The following is an 18,272-nucleotide window of genomic DNA, read 5'->3' as shown; positions in this document are numbered from 1 at the left end:
GACCGTCTGTCATTACAGACCAACTGGTGAGCTCAGTTGACGAATTCGTGAGGAACGATCGGCGCGTCACAATTGATGACATCTGTGAGCATTTTCCCAATGTTTCTCGAACAATTGTTCATGAAATTGTTAAACACCATCTGCATTATGCAAAAATTTGTGCAAGATGGGTCCCTCGCGTATCTCAATGAGCTGGCGGCGAAGGACTATGCAGCAGGAATACAGAAACTTGTCACACGTTATGACAAATGCCTTAATTTGCTTGGAGATTATGTTGAGAAGTAGTTTAAAGTATCCTCTTTCAAATAAAATTTTTTATGTTTGTTAATATTTACTTTTGTGTCTTTATTTCACGAACGGGTACTACTTTCCGGATGACCCTCGTACTTGTGTGGTATTGGTAAATTGCACTTAATTTAAAGTGTGTATAACTCTGGTCCTTCTCTTTCAGGGATACGCTTTGTGTGCCTTAGACTATGAATTTCGAATATTGGACAATGCCTTCTTAGTCCACCGCCCAGGGATCAAGACTTACAAGAAGGATCCCAAGAGGTTGGCCATGGCTTCAAAAACTAATTCATTGATTAAGAAAGTTATCGAGCCAGAGTTGAAGGTGCTCTATGGGACCAGAAAGGGCTGCATTGTTTGAGCTCTTGCCGTCCAGTGAAACTGATGTTCACTCGCTGTTGTCAGAATGGTAAGAGAATTGAATCTCTCGTAGATGCCAATCTTTCCAACTGTAAGTACAACCTTCCCAATCGTTATAGAGTTTCAGGCCATTGCCAAGCATAAGGAGTGACCAGTGCACCCTGTCATTGATGAGCAGTGTGTTTTCACAATTTGTATTGAGCTTCCTGGCCTCACCAGATGCAAAATGCAACATGCTATGTGCGTAAGGGCTATTCAATAAAAAAGTGATTATATTTCTTTTTGAAAGCATGCCTTCACTCATCCTCCAAAGTTTTCCCCATAGTAACCCTCATTGGATTCAATGTACAAGTCCCATGTTTTATTATAGTGTTTGCAAAGGTGCTGGATGTCTTTATTTGTTGATAGGTTCTTCAAAATCACTTTGGCTACCTTTAGCACTGCTTCTGATGATGAAAAGCATTTTCCATGAGTGTTTCTTTGCATTGAGGCACAGGAAAATGTCAAATGGGGCATGTAGGAGGATGGAGAACACAAATTACATTGATCTTTTTGAGATAATCGACAATAACACTTGTAATGTTTGGCTGTGCATTATTTTATTTCAGCATCCAGCCTGTTCTTTTGAAATGTGCTCTTTCATGATTGATATGGGCTTTGAGAATATGCATCACTTCCCTATAGTATCCTCCATTTAAGTTTATGAGCACTGATACAATATGCAGATACTTCATTCCATGAGTATCGAAAGGTGATGTGGCCATAAATTTCTCAATTGCAATCTCCATTTTGACTTCATTTAGGGCTGCTGATGCCGGAGACTTCACACAGACCTTTGCATTCTGCAACCAGGGTCAAAAGATGTAGCCGGGCTTCATTTAATGTGATATCCTTTGAAAGAAACTCCTCATCGTTTTGTGACACAAAAACATTGTCTTAAAGTAAAAACATTCTGTTGTTTTCGGCATGATCCATCTGGGTACGCTTCATTGGCATTTTTTTCTTTCATCAGCGCGAGGGTTGCACCCAATGAAATTTCCAATAGTTTTCACCACCTGATGTTATTCGACGATCTTTTCTCCCACAATTACAACATCAGCATACATGTTTTTCTTCCATAAGAGCAGGAAACAGGGTTTTCGGTTCATCTTCCTTTGACATTGATCTTTTGAACATTCCAAAAACTCTCCTAGTGGTGAAGGGAAGATCAGATTAGCCTCCCAAATATAGCATTGCTCAGGCATCGGCTGACGATTTGTTCAGGCGAAACAAAATTCCAGTATGGAGTATTTATCTCCACATGGTCACACATCTCCATTGATACCATAAGCACACTGGGCATGTTTCAATTAGCAAAGGCTGCCGCTGATGCAATTCTAAAATCAAAAATTAATTTTTCCATGATAAATTGGGTGACCACTTTTAATTGACTATGTGTCCAGCATGTGAAGTTTCGTTCCTGGGATGAATTAAGTGCCCAATAATGGTGTGGATCATAGGGAAAGTTGTGTGAGGCATGGGTTTGGGCAAACAGGCAAATTTGTGCAATGCCGTCATAAGCAAATTCTATGTTTTTAAGTTGTACATCCTCCTACATTACCTTTTGCCGTTCTTATCAATCCACAGCAGTATTTGGGTGCTTGTAAGAATAGACATTGGATATTGAATGTGAGAAGCCTGTTTAAAAGAGTTTTTGTGGCATTTTGTAATGAGATTACCCTGGCAAATCCTTTTTATGCGAGTCCTGTAGGCAGTGGTATTGTGTTGGGCTTTCCCAAATTGTGGATTCAAAGCTGTTGGGGTTTTAGCTGAAACGCTGCATGTCTGTGATGCAATATGAGAGAATTTAGATCCTAATGGGCTATTACATCTTCTTGAGTTAACTATGTTGACATAGATTTTGAATATACTCATAAGAATCAATGTTTATGGTTCTTTTCAAAATCATAATAATAATAGTTAGCTACAAAGTAGCTGGTAACAAAGCCATTTACTGAATGATGACTGATTTGGCTTCAGTCTTCTTCATGTAATATGATAAATGTATCATCAAATTAGATGAAGATGAATGTCATTGTGCTTTCTGTGTGATCCTTCAGTGGAGCTGTTAGCCTTTTTTGCTGAATATTCCTGCCATGCAGAAAGTAGCGATGGCTTTTTCTATGAATATCAAAATTGGCACTAAGTGAAAACAGTGATTGGCAAGTAGAAGATTAATTTTCGTTGGGCTTCGACTCTTTTCTGAATGGAACAGTCAGAGCTTGTGACATGGCAAATTTGAACATGAGGGGCTCAGTAGCCTTCTATGTCATCAAAAGGGTATGCATACATTTGCGATATACATTAGGTGCTTACATTAGGAGGGTGTTTTGATGAAAAACATCTAAACTTGGGCCATTTAATTTTATTGTTGCTTATATTTTATGTTATTATGTGGGTCGTGGTAGTCCAGGGGGTAGAGCATTGGGCTACTGACCGGAGGGGCCCGGGTTCAAATCCCTGGCAAGCCTCTGTGGGCACTTGCAGTTCCACCTAAGCTATGTGACTTTTCAGGTACCAGATCTTCTTGGGAAACCATAACCGGCACAGGGAAAGGAACTGGCCCCCCTATCCTGATGTGTGAATTTCACACGCCAAATAGGGCTTAGTACTGGGTGAACTCTACCATCACCTACCAAACCGACCTTCGGGTTCATTACTGTGTTTATGCTTTTTTTATATTTTATTGTGATGTTTGCCACCAATATTATATACACTTATTTAATTTTAGCTTGCCAAACAGGATATTCTTTCATTCTAGTAGAGATATTTTGGGTCTAAATATTATTTTGCCAAAAAATAATGCATATAGGAATTAATGTATTAAAGTATTCTCTTTGAATAAAATACATACTATATATAAAGGGTGCGGCCCTTAAATCAGGACAAATTTCAATTTGAATTACCCGCCATATCGTATTTCCTCTGGAGGTCATGATTGGCGGTCTTGAAAGCTATAGGCATCTAGTATACAGTCATAACCTGAAAATGGCCGAGATGTTATGTACAAGTGCGGAGAGCCGCTATTAACGAAAGTGTTCGCGCTGGGCGTTATATTTCGAGATAGTTCGATTCTTCTGGTACCCCAGATCAACTGTTTACGATATTGTGGCTAAGTACTATGCTTCGGAGAAGTCTGGGGAAGGTTTCGCTAACCCGGCGAGGAAATCTCATTGGAGGAAACGCGTGCCTGTCCGGATTTAAGCGCCGCACTCTGTATACATGCATGCATACATGTATTTACATGGCAATTTAGCTTTCATATCAATGAAGATTTGAGAATGCTGGAATTACATATCTACTCCTGAGTCTGTTAACAAATGTGGAAACCTCAGCCCATTGAAAACCCACCTGTGATTTGTAGAATATAACTAATAACAAGAGTTAATGGACCCTACAGCAGAATTGAATATTATTCATTGTTTCTCCTTCTTAGCCTCCCTCCAAATCAAATACTTTTTTAGGGTGGAGGAAGTACATGCATTATGTTATATGTAATAATTTTTAGGGATCATCAAAAGCCTATCTTTCATATTAATACTTAGCCATAGAATTTTTGCTCTGTAGTAAGTTGGTTATGTGATAATTTAAACCTCTCAAAAATATATTTTGAGACAAGACAAAAGGGTCATGTGTACATATCTACCTCAGAGTTATTGAAAAATGGTTCAACGACTTCATGGGCACTTAGAAATTTATACAGGGCATTAAGAGTTAGTTGAGATGTCATTCTGTAGCGAAACATTTGAAGTTTTTCACAAGATGTTTGCTTCAGAATATTCAGAGTAGCATCAGAAATTTGAAGGTGATTCATTTTTGAGTTTATTATTATTAGAAGGCAAATGTGGAAGAAACACATTTTCTGCAATGAAACATTTAGGGAAGAAATCAGCCTGCATCAAATTAAAAGAATGAAGTGCTTATACAATTAGGCATGTACTAAATTGAGTAACCTAAGGAGTGGTGTGGTGGAAGTCGAACATAATGAATAACTTACTGTAGCACTTTTACACTTGATAAAATTTTTATTTTACGACTGGGTTTTGATGTGTTACATCATCATCAGGTAATAAACTCATTCACTTGGAGTTAGTTATCGAAGCATGTACATACATCCAAATTTGGTCGTAAAATAAAAATTTTACCAAGTGGAAAAGTGCAACGATCGGTTATTTATTAGACTTGTTCTGCCAATCCACCCACCTGGGAAATGGACATAGGGCAAATCTTGGACTCATGTGTGCCAGTATTTCTAGCTGGAAGTGAAATAGTCTTTTTCTTGATATCATTTAACTCTGAAATGAGAAAAACGTTTCAGGAACTTGATACCATTTATGATATTCTCTGTTAAAAAGAAGGTACAATCCAATTTTAATTTGCCAACAGCACAAAAGACATGACCTTTGGGCTATCATGAGCATCCTCTAGGCAATCCCATGTGTTTTTCTGCCCCAGATTATGGAGTTGTGAGTACCTTACCTTGCATACCTAGCTTATCTGCCGTAATGCTGGCATGACATGTTAACTCAATGCTAAAGATTACATTTCCAGGAATCCCTCATTTTCCTCAATTGTATCAAACATTTATACACACACAAATTTATGAGGACTATGTAAATCAGAACCATAAACACAGTAATCAACCCAAAGGTCAGCTTGGTAGGTGATGGTAGTACTAGGACCCAGTGCTAAACCCACCGGCATGTGAAATTCACACATCAGGGTAAGGGGCCAGTTCCTTTCCTTGTGCCGGTTATGGACTCTTGGGAGGACTTGCTACCCAAAAAATCACATAGCTTGGGTAGAGCTAAGGGTACCTAGAGAGGCATGCCCTGGAATTGAACCCAGGCCCTCCTGTCAGTAGTCTAACACCTGGACTACCATGACCCATAAGGATTATGTATTATTAAAATTAGAAGGGATATTTTCTCAATAGTTTCAGCCTCAACTTTGTGGAAGTTCATTTTAATAAATGAAAAAGAAAAACTTTGGGATATTTTCTATTTACTGTTCAAAACTTGATATGTTTCGCTGCAAAATGACACTCATCCTGTGAGAATGCTAATTGCCACTTTTGATTTTTCCTTCATGGCCTTGAATTATAAGGAAATCTCATTAGTTTACTCTGTAATTGTTATTGGAAAGGATGTCACTCCTGTGGTCACTAAAAGAATAAATATATGTTTTTCAGATGCAGATTCCTATGATGAAACACCAGTCGGCTGTTTGTGAAATTGAACATATTAAAGAGACTGAAGAAAAATCTTAGGTGATGCCAGCATTTGTTTCTACATTAGCCTTACTCCTCAGGTGCATTGTTTTTTTAGTGGGTGATGTTTCATGAATCACAAAGAGAGTTGACAGTTGTGGAAAACAATGTTCATAACTGGTTATGATATAAATTTTGACCAGCTTTATTAAAGTTTTTATATCATGTAGTGGACAGTAAAGGATATGACGAATAATTTTTTATTCATCGTATTGCATGTTGTATGGTTATATATATTTTGCAGATGACAGAGTTCTACAAGCTAAGTGATGGTTTCTTTGGTGAACCTTATCTCCCATTTGCTCGTTCATTTCCACCAAGCCAAGTAAGGACAGATGAAGAAGAGCCTGGAGAGAAATTAAGAGAGTGAAGTGTTTGGGTCCCTTAGTGGTTTTTGAGTTGTGTTTAAGAAGAAGTATGGTGGTGAAAATCCCTAAATGAGTTATTGAGATTTCATTAAGCTATTGTGTATATTCCTCACATGCTGTGATACTATTTTGCCCTGATCTTTCCTCGTTGAGAGCGATCAGTTGAGTGCTGAGATAATGCCTTGTGTTTCACAATACTTCATTGATTCAAATACTTTTCATTTGATTAACATTCTAATGAGGTGAGATGTTGTGTACATATGTATTTTTATTTTTTCTATTTTCGTGCAAACATGAAAAATTTAGTTATTTTCGATTCCAAAAATAAATAATAATAGCTTTTTTTTTCATTTTTGTGCTAGCGTCAGATAAGTAGTCTGTGGGATACATTGGCGGATGGTGTGATAATTATTCAATGCTTTGTTTTTTTAATTAATTGTCTTTCCTTCAACTTCATTTTCCTGCATTACATCATCTCTCTCTAAAGCAATTAATCCATTCCTTTCTGAAATTTTAAGAATACTGCTACAAAAGCATGCTACTTCTGATTTTTCACCATATGCCAGTGGTCCGATCTCGTAAAAAACTTGAATGAAGAAGTACAGCAGGCAAATGAAGGCAAAGGATAGTGTTCAAATTCCGTGTGAGGAAAATAGAGATTGAATATTATTTTTTCACCGGTAGCTATGAGCTGGCTGTTATGCAGACGGAAGAATTTGGATGAAATATTTGCTGGAAGTTCATTTGTTTAAACACTTCCAACATACATTTCTGAAAACTGAAACTAATATCTCTGCAGTTCATTATACAGAAATAGAAAGCTATTTTTCATAAGTATGTATGTAATGAGTGTTACAAATAGTCTTGTACTTAGCTGTGCCATGAACAATCCTTTTTCCCGAACCAGGCATTGACCAAACTGATTTTAAATGGGTTTGGCAACAGTGCTTTGGTTGCTGATGCTCTATAAAGTCTGGATATAAGTGCTCTTAATACATTGATAAAGTTTTCCTTGATAGAGTTTGTGATTACAGATACATATTGCAGGAGAGTTAAACATATCAGTTTTTTTGTGGGAATGATACTTGATTTGCTGATAGAATAAATCAGTAGGTCATTTTGATTGGTCTTTGACCATTTCAATTTTATTATTTTATAAGATAGCCCTTTATTAGGCAAATCTATTTTACAATGTTGAATAAATGGTACATCATAAAGATGAGTTATAGGTTGAATGTAAAATATGGCTTATAATTAATATTTCATGATAGTAAAACCTGGGACATGCATAATTCTCTTGTATTAATTTATCTTTTATTCTATTTGCATCTTTCCTGTATTCTAGTGGACCTATCTAAAAAGATTGAGAATCCCCCATCTTTGAAATTTGCTGATGCATTTCTGAATGTGACATGTATCTCGGTTTCATGTAATCTTAACATATGTCTTTCTTATGTGATGTCTGATTTGGATGCATTTGAGAAAGATGAAGAACCTGTCTCTAAGCTTGTGAAAATTTCACTTCCACATCTCCCATTTTCTTGAGCCAATCCCATGAGCTGGCTACTCTATTTATATGAAATTTATGTAATAATTTTAATGTTTTTTACCAAGTCATATGACGTGGACATATCTAAGGAGGTTTTTGAGTAACGTACCAAGGGAGTTTCTGATCAGTCTAGTGCACTTGCAATCATGCATCTCTTTGCCCCATCTGAAATATATATATGATTTTATCTGTATTACTTTTTCCTGTCCCAAGAATTGTGCAGAACCCAGATTTCACTGTAGCTTATGATAACCAATGTGTGTTGAATAATTGAACTGACATGTAATTAGATTAAATGTAGTACATAAATTCGATGTAAACACTGTAAATAAGGGAACAATAGTACCAGACTGGATGAAAGGAGCCAACTAATTTGTGGTAACTGTGAGTGGAAGTGAGTGGCTTTAACATTCAATCACTTGGTGAGTGATACTCATTGTGTGACCAAATGGGAATAAGATAAGGTGGACTAGTTGTATGTTAATTGCTGCTATACAACCTGCCCACATATTCTTATTCCACTCACTTAATTCATGCTAAAATATAGCTGAATGGACCCTTTATCATTTTATTTTTTGCTCACTAGAAAAATGAGAAAAAATTAGGATTATTCATGATATCATCTACCACACATGTCAGTACAATGTTTCCTGCATGGTTCATATCATATTTCCTTGCCATATCTCTTTGGTTCAATAGTCGATTTTGTTGAAAAATGGTAAGTCTGACTTGTATGTGTGTGTATTTTCTTCAGTGTTTTTACCCTATCATTTTTAAGTTACATAATTTATTTTTCCATCAAAAGCCCCGGTGAATATGTCCTTACATGTATGTGTTATCTTCGCTGAGCATGTAAGGGTTTTTTTTTCCTTTCCTGAGACCATATATGTATATGGCATAAAATGATACGTAAATTATTGTTGGAATCCCAAAAAGTGATTGGAACATATATTTTGCATTAGATGGTTGCATTTAGGTTCTTTTGGATATTAAGAGGCAATTTTTAGTTAAATATGTCATTTCTAGAATTACAAAAAATGGGATCAAGTGAAACTTTTAAATGATGAGTGACATTTTCAGCCATGTGCTCTTTGCAATGTATGAGTTGTGCCATTTTATTCTTGATTGTATGACATTATTTTATCATGCTATGTAATTGCATGGGATATATTTGATTATAAATAAAGAACAATTAGTCTTTTATAATACATTTATATACTTTATCTGGTGATAAAATCTACGTTAATTGCTTTATTAGTCCCTCTCTCTGCAGCAAAGGTGTGGCCACCATCTCGTTGCCAATGTTTCTCTCATGTTAGCTTGCATCACTGTGATTGGCCGGGGGGAATATTTACTCTTCAATGGCCAAAGCAAACTTCCATCAACATTATAACGCAGGTGTCATTGGAAAACAAAGAACAATGATGCCAGATATGATATCTATTTCACAATTCTGTGCAGAAATTTCCTTTTGAATCAATTTCTGAAGAAATGGTCAATTAATTGGTAGTCTACCTTTTAAGGTAGGCTTTGAATGGATGCGGACTGAGCAAAAATAAATTTCTTTGCCTTCTAACAAAACAGAGTCTGACATCCAACATTACAATAAACCTTTCTTCAATGACCCCTAAATATTTCCTCCATTCTGTCAAACTATATCCTTATCCCTTCCTATCATGCTCAATGCTCTTCCCTCTATCCCTGTCCTCAATATCCCATTGCCATTTAAAATGCTCTGCATCCATCTTTCCTGCCTCTCTTTTTGATTTCTCCCAACATTCATCTCTCCTCCCCTTTCACCATATGACTAGCACTTCCCCCTTTGTTTTCATTGCCGTCCACTTCACCTTTTCCATTCTGCTCCACACCCACATAATCTCAAAAGCTTCCAATGTACACCTATAATCCTGTTTTGACCATGACCATGTTTCCACACTGTACATAACCATGTTCCATATTAAAGCTTTAACGAGCCTCTATTTTTATTCTTACTGAACATCCCTGCCCTCATCCCTGCTCCTCCTTACAAAAGCTTCTTTGCCTAAAACAATACTTCTCCTTATGTCCCTACTAATTTGACCATTTTGGTTGAAAACACTGACAAGAAAGGTAAGCTTCCGCCTGTTCTATTTCATGGACTCCTATTTTAATTACGCCGAATGCCCTGATCCGCTCCCTTGGTTTTGATTTTTTTTCTGCAGCTCCATCAAATTTTTTTAATGAATGTGGTTGCCCTAGGCCTCATAGATAATTAGTCTTGCTGATCTTTCTGTTTTGGCCACATGAAAAGGCACTCTATTAGGAAATTAAATCTATCAAGTCCCTCATTAAGATAAGCGAGTTCTTTGCATGACTGCTTTGTCCTCAGGTTCTGTTAGTCTTTATTGCTTGATATGATTTCTCTATCTGATTTCCCTGGAACCATTTGTGTATCATTCTTTCTGTCTGTTTTGTCATGACAGTTGCGAGGGCAAAAGGCCTCACCACCATCTATAGTCTCATTTGTTAGATTTCTTTCTTGAGAAAGAGAAGTAAAAAACCTTAAATATTAAACCCCATAATGGCTTCCAAGAGGGAGGGATAAGGTAAGAGGAGGGATACAGTGTACTGGTGCCCAGACTGCAATGCATGCCTATATTTAGAGGATTGTTTCAAATTATATCACACAATACTGAACGTTTACCGGAGGCAAATAAAAAAGTGAAAATATAAAATATACCGTGAGTAAAATTTTTACTAAATAGAATAAGCATTTTAACATTAGGTAAATTTTATTTTTAATTTTAGAATAAATGTCTAATAAGTTATAAATTATTTTTGCTGCATGAGGGAGATATTTTAGAAAAATTAAATACCGCGAGTGGGGCTCAAGCATTTAAATGCCTATACTGGCTTGAGGGGTTAAAATTTAAATTAGCCTTTCACTTTCTTGAAAACCCCATAGCCTTTGTTTTGTTTAAATTTTTTTTCATCCCATACGTATCAGCACTGCCTTTCCAATGTCCTCAGCAAGACTTATAACCCCTTGCCTGACTAAAGCTTGATCATACTGATTTTATGACGGCAGCAAGGATTTTAATTCCTATATCCAGTTCTTCCCACACCTCTATAATCGTTTCCTCGACATATATGTTGAAAAGCACCGGTGAGAATGGGCAATCCTGTCTTATCTCTCTTCCAAGCACTGTCCGTCCCAACTCTCACCTGAGCAGTCTGAGATATGTGCAGGGTGTGATAAGTCTCCTGTCCCTCCAATCTACTTTAATTTTCTGCAGTTTATTCATTAGTACCACCTGATACACTCTATGAAATGCTTTCACAATATCTGTGAAACAAAAAAAGACATCCCAATTGTACTCTTTGTTCCTCCCTGTTTGGGACCTTTTTACATTTATGGCAGCATCCGTGAGTCTCTTTTTCCTGAACTCAAACTTACATCTAGGACACTTTTTTCCCTCCACACACTCTCCTAAACTCTTAAATAGTTCCATGTAGATGTCATCCATCCCATAGAATTTATGGTATTTGTTTTCAATTCCCTTTGATGCTTTTTCTATCTCCCCATCAAGTATGCTTGAACATAAGTTGTATCCTATGTAACATCACATACTCTCTCAGTATCTTAGCTTGCTGGTCCATTATCTTTGCCTAATAGATATGTCTTGCTGTAATAACATCCTTTTTCACTTTATTTTCATCTCCCTTGAATCTTTCCCAATTCAGTTAGTAATTTTCCTTGCTTATCTTTGATAATGTGCACAGATTACACCTTCTTACTTCCTGATTGAGCCTTTGCATTCCAGTGAAGCTTACCAGTTTAACCTTTACTGTGTACGCTTTCCATATCATTCCAATCTCTTCCACCATATTTGTTTCTCACCTATTGTTTTCTTTTATTTGAAGCTATTTTTACAGTCTCCATTTACTTCTATCTTGTATCTTTCTAATCATCTCATTTGTAAACCATAGTTTCCTTGTTCTTTTCCAAATAGCTGTTTCTTTAAAAATCTTTCTTCTATTGTACTCATCCCTGGCCCTCATGGCTATTTTTCCTTCTGCATACTGGTACTCCTTTCTTTTTGCTATATTTAATCCTTCACCATTCCATTTCCTCATACGTCTTCCCTGATTTAGTCTCTTAAATCTGGCATTACACTTCATTAACGCTAAATTATGCTCTGAATCAATCACTATGCAAACGAACAGTTCTATTCCTTAATCTGTGCCTAACCATAATATAACTCATATGTCTCTAAATCCCTACGTGTATTAAACCTATACCAATGCCCAAAGTTGTGTTGAAATCAGGTTAAATTCCAAGAAACTGCTGGAGATGCTGTAGCAGTAACTTTTATCGAAGTCATCTGCTAAATGTGCATTATAATGCAACATTTTTAGGATGTAAAAATCATTTACCTTGACCAGGGTCACAGTCCTGTATTCCTAACATTCCAAGCCCCTGTTCTAACTGGTTCAGTTTTCTTCTTTAATTTCTTGTGTGCTGCTGCTGTTGATGGCAAGGGTTATGTTGTTGGAGGGCCAACCAAAGAACTCCCACTGCCAGGCCAAATGGTCAGCCCAATGGCCCGAGTCTGCTGAGGTTCAATTTAACTAATGTGGCCATCATATTTCCTTGGGATAAATAGTTGTGGTGGTTTACCATTAGCTTCCACGGTTGTATTTTTAGGGTCACTCAAATGGCCATCACCCTGGGATCTGATGCTTTTGCTGCCACTTCACTTAGGAATAGAATTCTGTGAGGACTACCTTTACCTTTCATCTGGCTTTTATGTACTCTTTGGCCATGGGTGACCATACCAGAGTGGGCACAATCACAGCACAGGTCTTGGGGTCATCAAAGTGCACTTTCGACACATCAAGGTCCATTGGGAAGGAAGTAAAATTGTAATGGGAGCAAAAGAGTTTCTGACTTAATGGTAAGAATATATTTGTCATGGAATTGACTGTATGGCGAGAATATTACTTCAGTAAGTTTGAATAGAAAAAAGGAATTTGATGTTCAAAGCTTAGGACCAGGAATATTTGCCAGTGCTATAGAAAAAGCATTAAAATTAATGAAAAGGAAGAAGGTTATTGTTCTTTCTTAGCGGAACCAAAATAGTTTTTGTTAATATGCGCATGGGCTGATATTTTTCATAATATCTTTTTTCTATTCCAGGTGATGTTGTTTCTCACTCATCTCATCTAGGGACCCATCATATTGTTTTTCTGAGGTCAAGTTTATTTATTTGGTGAATTTTGGAAGATTTTACATGTGAAATTACAGTTTATATGAATAAATTATTAGCTGCTTTCAGAATTTCTCATTTGTATAATAAAGAATTTTACGAGTATATACCTTGTTCATTCTCTTTCTTTATTGAACGAAAAATAAACTGGCATATTTGGAGTATAAGTTGTCTTCGTAAAAGAAGAATTTTCATGTTGATCCACTTCTTTACCTAGTTTTATGGATGTATTACGTACAACTATGTAAAAATATATTGATAGTAGTTTTGCATCGCTTTTTTGAAGAATGTCACCAATTCTAAACTTAATGGTTTGGAATTTTACAAAATAAATTTTTTCATAATATTTCTGTAACTATAAATTTGAAACTTTATCCACTATCCTATATTCCGGTTTAAAAATTTATAAAGCAGGGTAAAATACTGGCTACTATCATTTTTCTGCCGACATACAGTGTTGTATATAAATGCAATATACTACCTTGATCAAAAAGTTCCCGGAATAACCACCGTGTGGCGCTCCCATCGTTCCGATTTGAGTTCTGTTTTTTTTTGTTAAATTGGTACATCTGTTGTTGATATTCCCTTTAAATCTTAGTGTCATAACTTGACATTTGCAAAAGTTACGTAGCCAAGAGTACATCTATCTCTGTGTGTGTTGGCGATTTTTTACAATTGCAGAAATGGATTTAAATTTGCAACAACGAACTTGTATTAAATTTTGCGTAAAAAACGGATTTAGTGGCGCACGGACGTTGGAAATGTTGGAAAAGTGTTTCGGCAACGATTCTCTAAAAAAAAACGGTCGTTTACCAGTGGCACGAGCGGTTCAGAAGTGGTCGTGAGTCAATCGAAGATGATGAACGCAGTGGCAGACCATCGACATCGAAAGTCGGTGAAAAAATTGATAAAGTAAAAGAAATGTTGGTCAATAACCGCAAATTAACCATCAGAGAAATAGCGGAGGACTTGAACATTGCCTATGGATCCGCCCAAGACATTGTGGTTAATGATTTGGGTTTCCGTCGTGTAGCAGCAAAAAGACCTCAATTTCATGCAAAAAAGAGACCGTGTTGACGTCGCAAAAGACATGATTTGCGAGGCTGAATCCGATCCCACATTCATCAAAAGGATCATTACTGGAGACGAGACGTGGGTTTATGAGTACGACACGCAATCCAGACATCAGGCAAGTGAATGGCGTTCACCAAATGAGCCGAGACCAAAAAAACCACGTCGTTTTCAGTCAAAAAAGAAGGCAATGCTGACGGTTTTCATGGATTACAACGGTGTAGTGCATCATGAATTTTTGCCAGAAGGCCAGACAGTAAACAAAGAGTATTATTTGGGCGTTATGAGACGTTTGCGTGAAGCAATTCGCCGAAAGAGACCAGAAATGTGGGCAGAAAACTCGTGGATTTTGCACCATGATAACGCACCGTCGCACAGTGCTATCATTATTCGTAATTTTTTGACGAAAAATGCAACAAATACCATCCAACAGCCACCGAATTCACCTGATTTGGCTCCCTGTGACTTCTTTCTGTTCAATCGAGTTAAAAAACCATTACGGGGAACGCGTTTTAGCAGCCGAGAGGAAGTAATGGAAAAATCGCAGGAAGCACTGATGGACATACCGAAAACCGAATATAAAAAATGTTTCGAGGATTGGATCAAGCGCTGGCATAAGTGTGTTGCAGTCGATGGGGATTACTTTTAAGGGGACAATATAGATTTAGATGAATAAACTTGTATTTTTAATTTTCTGAATAAATTCCGGGAAATTTTTGATCAAGGTAGTAATAATAATAATAATAATAATAATATACAATAATGTGTTTATGTAAATTATAGTCTGCTGCCAATATTATCTAAAGACTAAATTGCACATCCAGATGAACATTTTGGAAAAATATCTTATGCCACTAATTTAATTCGCCTTGCAGAATTTATCTGTTACATAGAATCCTGAAAAAATCATGTGAATTCCAGCAAACTGAAAACCAGCTACTATTCAGCATCGAGTCATAAGGAAGTAAAATTTCCATAGTATCCTTGATAAAATATTTATTGATCCCTAAATGATGACCAGGTCTTGCTTAGATTTCACATTAATTTAAAATATCGCCACATTCAAATGTAGACATGTTTAGCCTCTTTGGCAAGTACTAGCACAAAAAATATACATTGAATGCTAATTTAATTTATTCAGTTGAGAGTGGATCTTGAAGTCATTCCTGGACCAGTAATTGACAAGGAATGTATTCCTTAATGATATGTTGCAGTTAAGTCTGTTCTGCCTCCAACCAACTTTCATTTTCTTCCAAACTCTTTAAGTTTTTGAATGAAAATACAGTTTTAGAGATATTGAGAGGAGGAGATAGAATTCTTTGGTTTTGATCGATCTCCCCCAGTGTCAAAATCCTCCCCTACCGCCCCAAGGAGGGGTAATCCACCTCCAGGCCCCGCTTCTTTGCTGCTCTGGAGTCGAGCCATGCCACTGCTTACAACGCCACTGATGGTGAACGGACGGCGTCATGGAAACGCACCAGAGGGCGTTGTCCACACGATCCACTGCACAGGCACCACTAGGGACGAGCGTGCGCCATTTCGGACAACACTGGGACGGTGGGAATTGTGCCGAATACGAACTAATCCTACTCTGTTAGGCTTAATTCCCTCATAAGCTGCAGAGTTTCGCCTTGGTCCATTGCGTGACCGCGGCCAGGAAAAAAAGAAGCTTAACTCCGCTACCTTTATGTGTGGGTTTCACTTGCCGTAGGGGTTAATATGAGCTGAGATATCTATCCGAATTACTACTTCTGATTACGGCGCCTCACACGCCCCAACAAAGTTGCTGAGTAATTTTTCCTGGACGGATTTCAGGATGCTTAGAGCAGAAGAATTTAATTTCTACAAAAAACATGGCTAAGTATGGAGTCAACTAGTAATAGTCATTATTGAACACGATTTCAATGCCTGAGACAAGTAGAAGACTTCCCTGGCCAGAAGATTCAGATTCCATTAATACTGTTGGAGTCTCTGCTACTGCAGGGATAGAAAAGAAAGAACTCCAGATCCAGGGATCGGAGAAGCGATGTTCACACCACGTTTTAGAAGTTAGATTAATGGCATTTTTAATCAAGACGTTTATTTGGGCCATGAGTGGAGAAATGATTGATCTTTTCCTTCAACAAGATGCGCATTGACTTTTCTACCGATCCGCGACCGGAGCGGGATCGAAAGAGAAAGTTGTTCCTTGCTTAAGTCTTCGCTCACGGGACGGGAGTAACCTCATTGCCATTAATAATGCCATTTCATAGCATTTAAAATAAGTAGCGACGGTAGCATTTTTTTGCAATTCACGAGCCATTTAACGACACTTAATAAAATAGCGACATCGCTCTTTTTAACTCAGTAAATACGTCCGGGCGATTATTGATCGGTCCGCAAACAATCAGGAACCGGGCAAAAGTTTTCCTGGCGAGCAAGAGAACGAAGCGACGCGTCTAGAAAATGTTGTACTGGCGGAATTCCTGCTAAAAACTGAAGCGCAGTGCATTTCTTTTCAGTAAAATCGATTGGCTCTGTTTGCGGGCCAATCGAAGCGGGCTAATTACCTTAAGACTTTCTAATAAATATTTTCATGGCAATTGATAAGGATTTTTCATATTTTATTTCACTTTATTTCTTCCGAAGCATCACTTTTCTGTCGGTAGTGAAGGTGCTGATAAACCGAGAAAAAAAACGAAGATTCGAGCAATATACTAGAATTATATTAATGTCATGGCCTAGTTTGTCTGTAACCTTTGAGTGATTTAAATGTGAGATTCAAATAATCTAAAGTTGTATTTGACCCCTCTCTTGATTGAATCAAGCACAATAGAGTATGTACCAAACATTTTTTACCGCTTGCATACAACACGGCATGACGAACATACTAGAGATGTACTCCATACTTATAATTCTTTATTACTTAAAAATCTGTATCTCGGTTAATGCATTGAACCACATCTACTTCATTTATACTCATCAGCCTGAGAAATATTTGCTTTTCAATTTATCACAATGAATTTAACCTCTTTCTCGGCATTTTATCAAAGTTTGCAGAGCTTACCTTTGGTATTAATGAGTATTAACAAATCCTTTGCCTTGCATTGAATGTATTCCTTTTTGCAGGTATCTTCATTCTGTAGGGATTCAAATTCATTCCGACACGAATGAAGAAATTGAAATGTATTACATTTTTATTTCTCCCTCATTATTAAAAAAATTAGAATCTTTACGCCAAATAATAGTTTCTTTATTATTTAATCATATGTGTTCGTCCGTTGGAGACATTGAGTAGGGTGGATTCTTTAATTTTCAACCTTGCCTCCATTACTCAGCGTCTTTATCTATAGAATCTAAATTAGATGTATATTTAGAAAGTGATGAAAAAAACAAAGAGTAAAAGTGAAGATATCATTTCAATCGAGAGTTGGATTTTCTCCCAACCTCTCCCTCTTCCTTTTTGACCCTCAAGAGGTGAACCTTTTAATTGCCACGCGCCTCTGGACAATCCCAGTGCCACAGACTGTGATGTGACTTGGGCACTGGTTTCCAGACCCGAAATGGGAAAATGACATTTCTGCATGAATGAATTTCACACGGGAAACTTTAGTGAGTACAGTGAGGGTTGGGATCTACCCTCATCTTTCACACCTGCCTCCAGGTCAATGAATGGCTGCTTGAATCATTTGAGTATGTCTTACACATAGCTCCATTCACCCCCAAAATTGTAGTAACGTATAATAATTTTAAATTCTACTGAGGATTCGATTTGAGGAAATTAATTTGCGCTAACAAAATGCCAACGAAAATGAAATCGCAAAACGTGGTGAATATATTGAGAGATTTATTAAACGTTTATTATCTTAAAGAGTTTACAGCAATATTTTGTTATAATTTTAACAAGCGTGCAACGTATTCGTAACGATACAATAACAGTCTAATGTTGCAACATTCGTATTGAGTAATAGCTTTTCCCCGACATCTCAAAACAACTACTTGGTGTTGTGTCAACACGTCTTAAAAGTTCAAAAGTAATAAATTAAAAATTACACTAAGCATTGATTTGCTACTTTAGCTAGAAATATCAATACTTGATG

General features: G+C 37.0%; 1 protein-coding gene across 2 annotated transcripts in view; it reads left to right on the top strand.

Moving 5' to 3' along the window:
• The window catches only part of LOC139696104 (beta-1,4-glucuronyltransferase 1), a 140,097-nt gene extending 131,014 nt beyond the window's left edge, over window positions 1-9,083 (top strand). For both annotated transcript variants that reach the window (XM_071594707.1, XM_071594715.1), the window contains exons 4-5: window positions 452-697; window positions 5,879-9,083. In XM_071594707.1, coding sequence (XP_071450808.1) covers window positions 452-649 — 198 coding nt within the window. In that variant the 3' untranslated portion in view covers window positions 650-697; window positions 5,879-9,083. The remainder of the gene's footprint in view (window positions 1-451; window positions 698-5,878) is intronic.
• Window positions 9,084-18,272: the final 9,189 nt, after the last annotated feature.

This window comes from Hetaerina americana, unplaced genomic scaffold, assembly GCF_022747635.1.
Source record: "Hetaerina americana unplaced genomic scaffold, ioHetAmer1.1.p SCAF_1, whole genome shotgun sequence".
Lineage (NCBI taxonomy): Eukaryota > Metazoa > Arthropoda > Insecta > Odonata > Calopterygidae > Hetaerina > Hetaerina americana.
The sequence above is the reverse complement of the archived record's forward strand: the minus strand, read 5'-3'. Positions and strand labels throughout refer to the sequence as shown.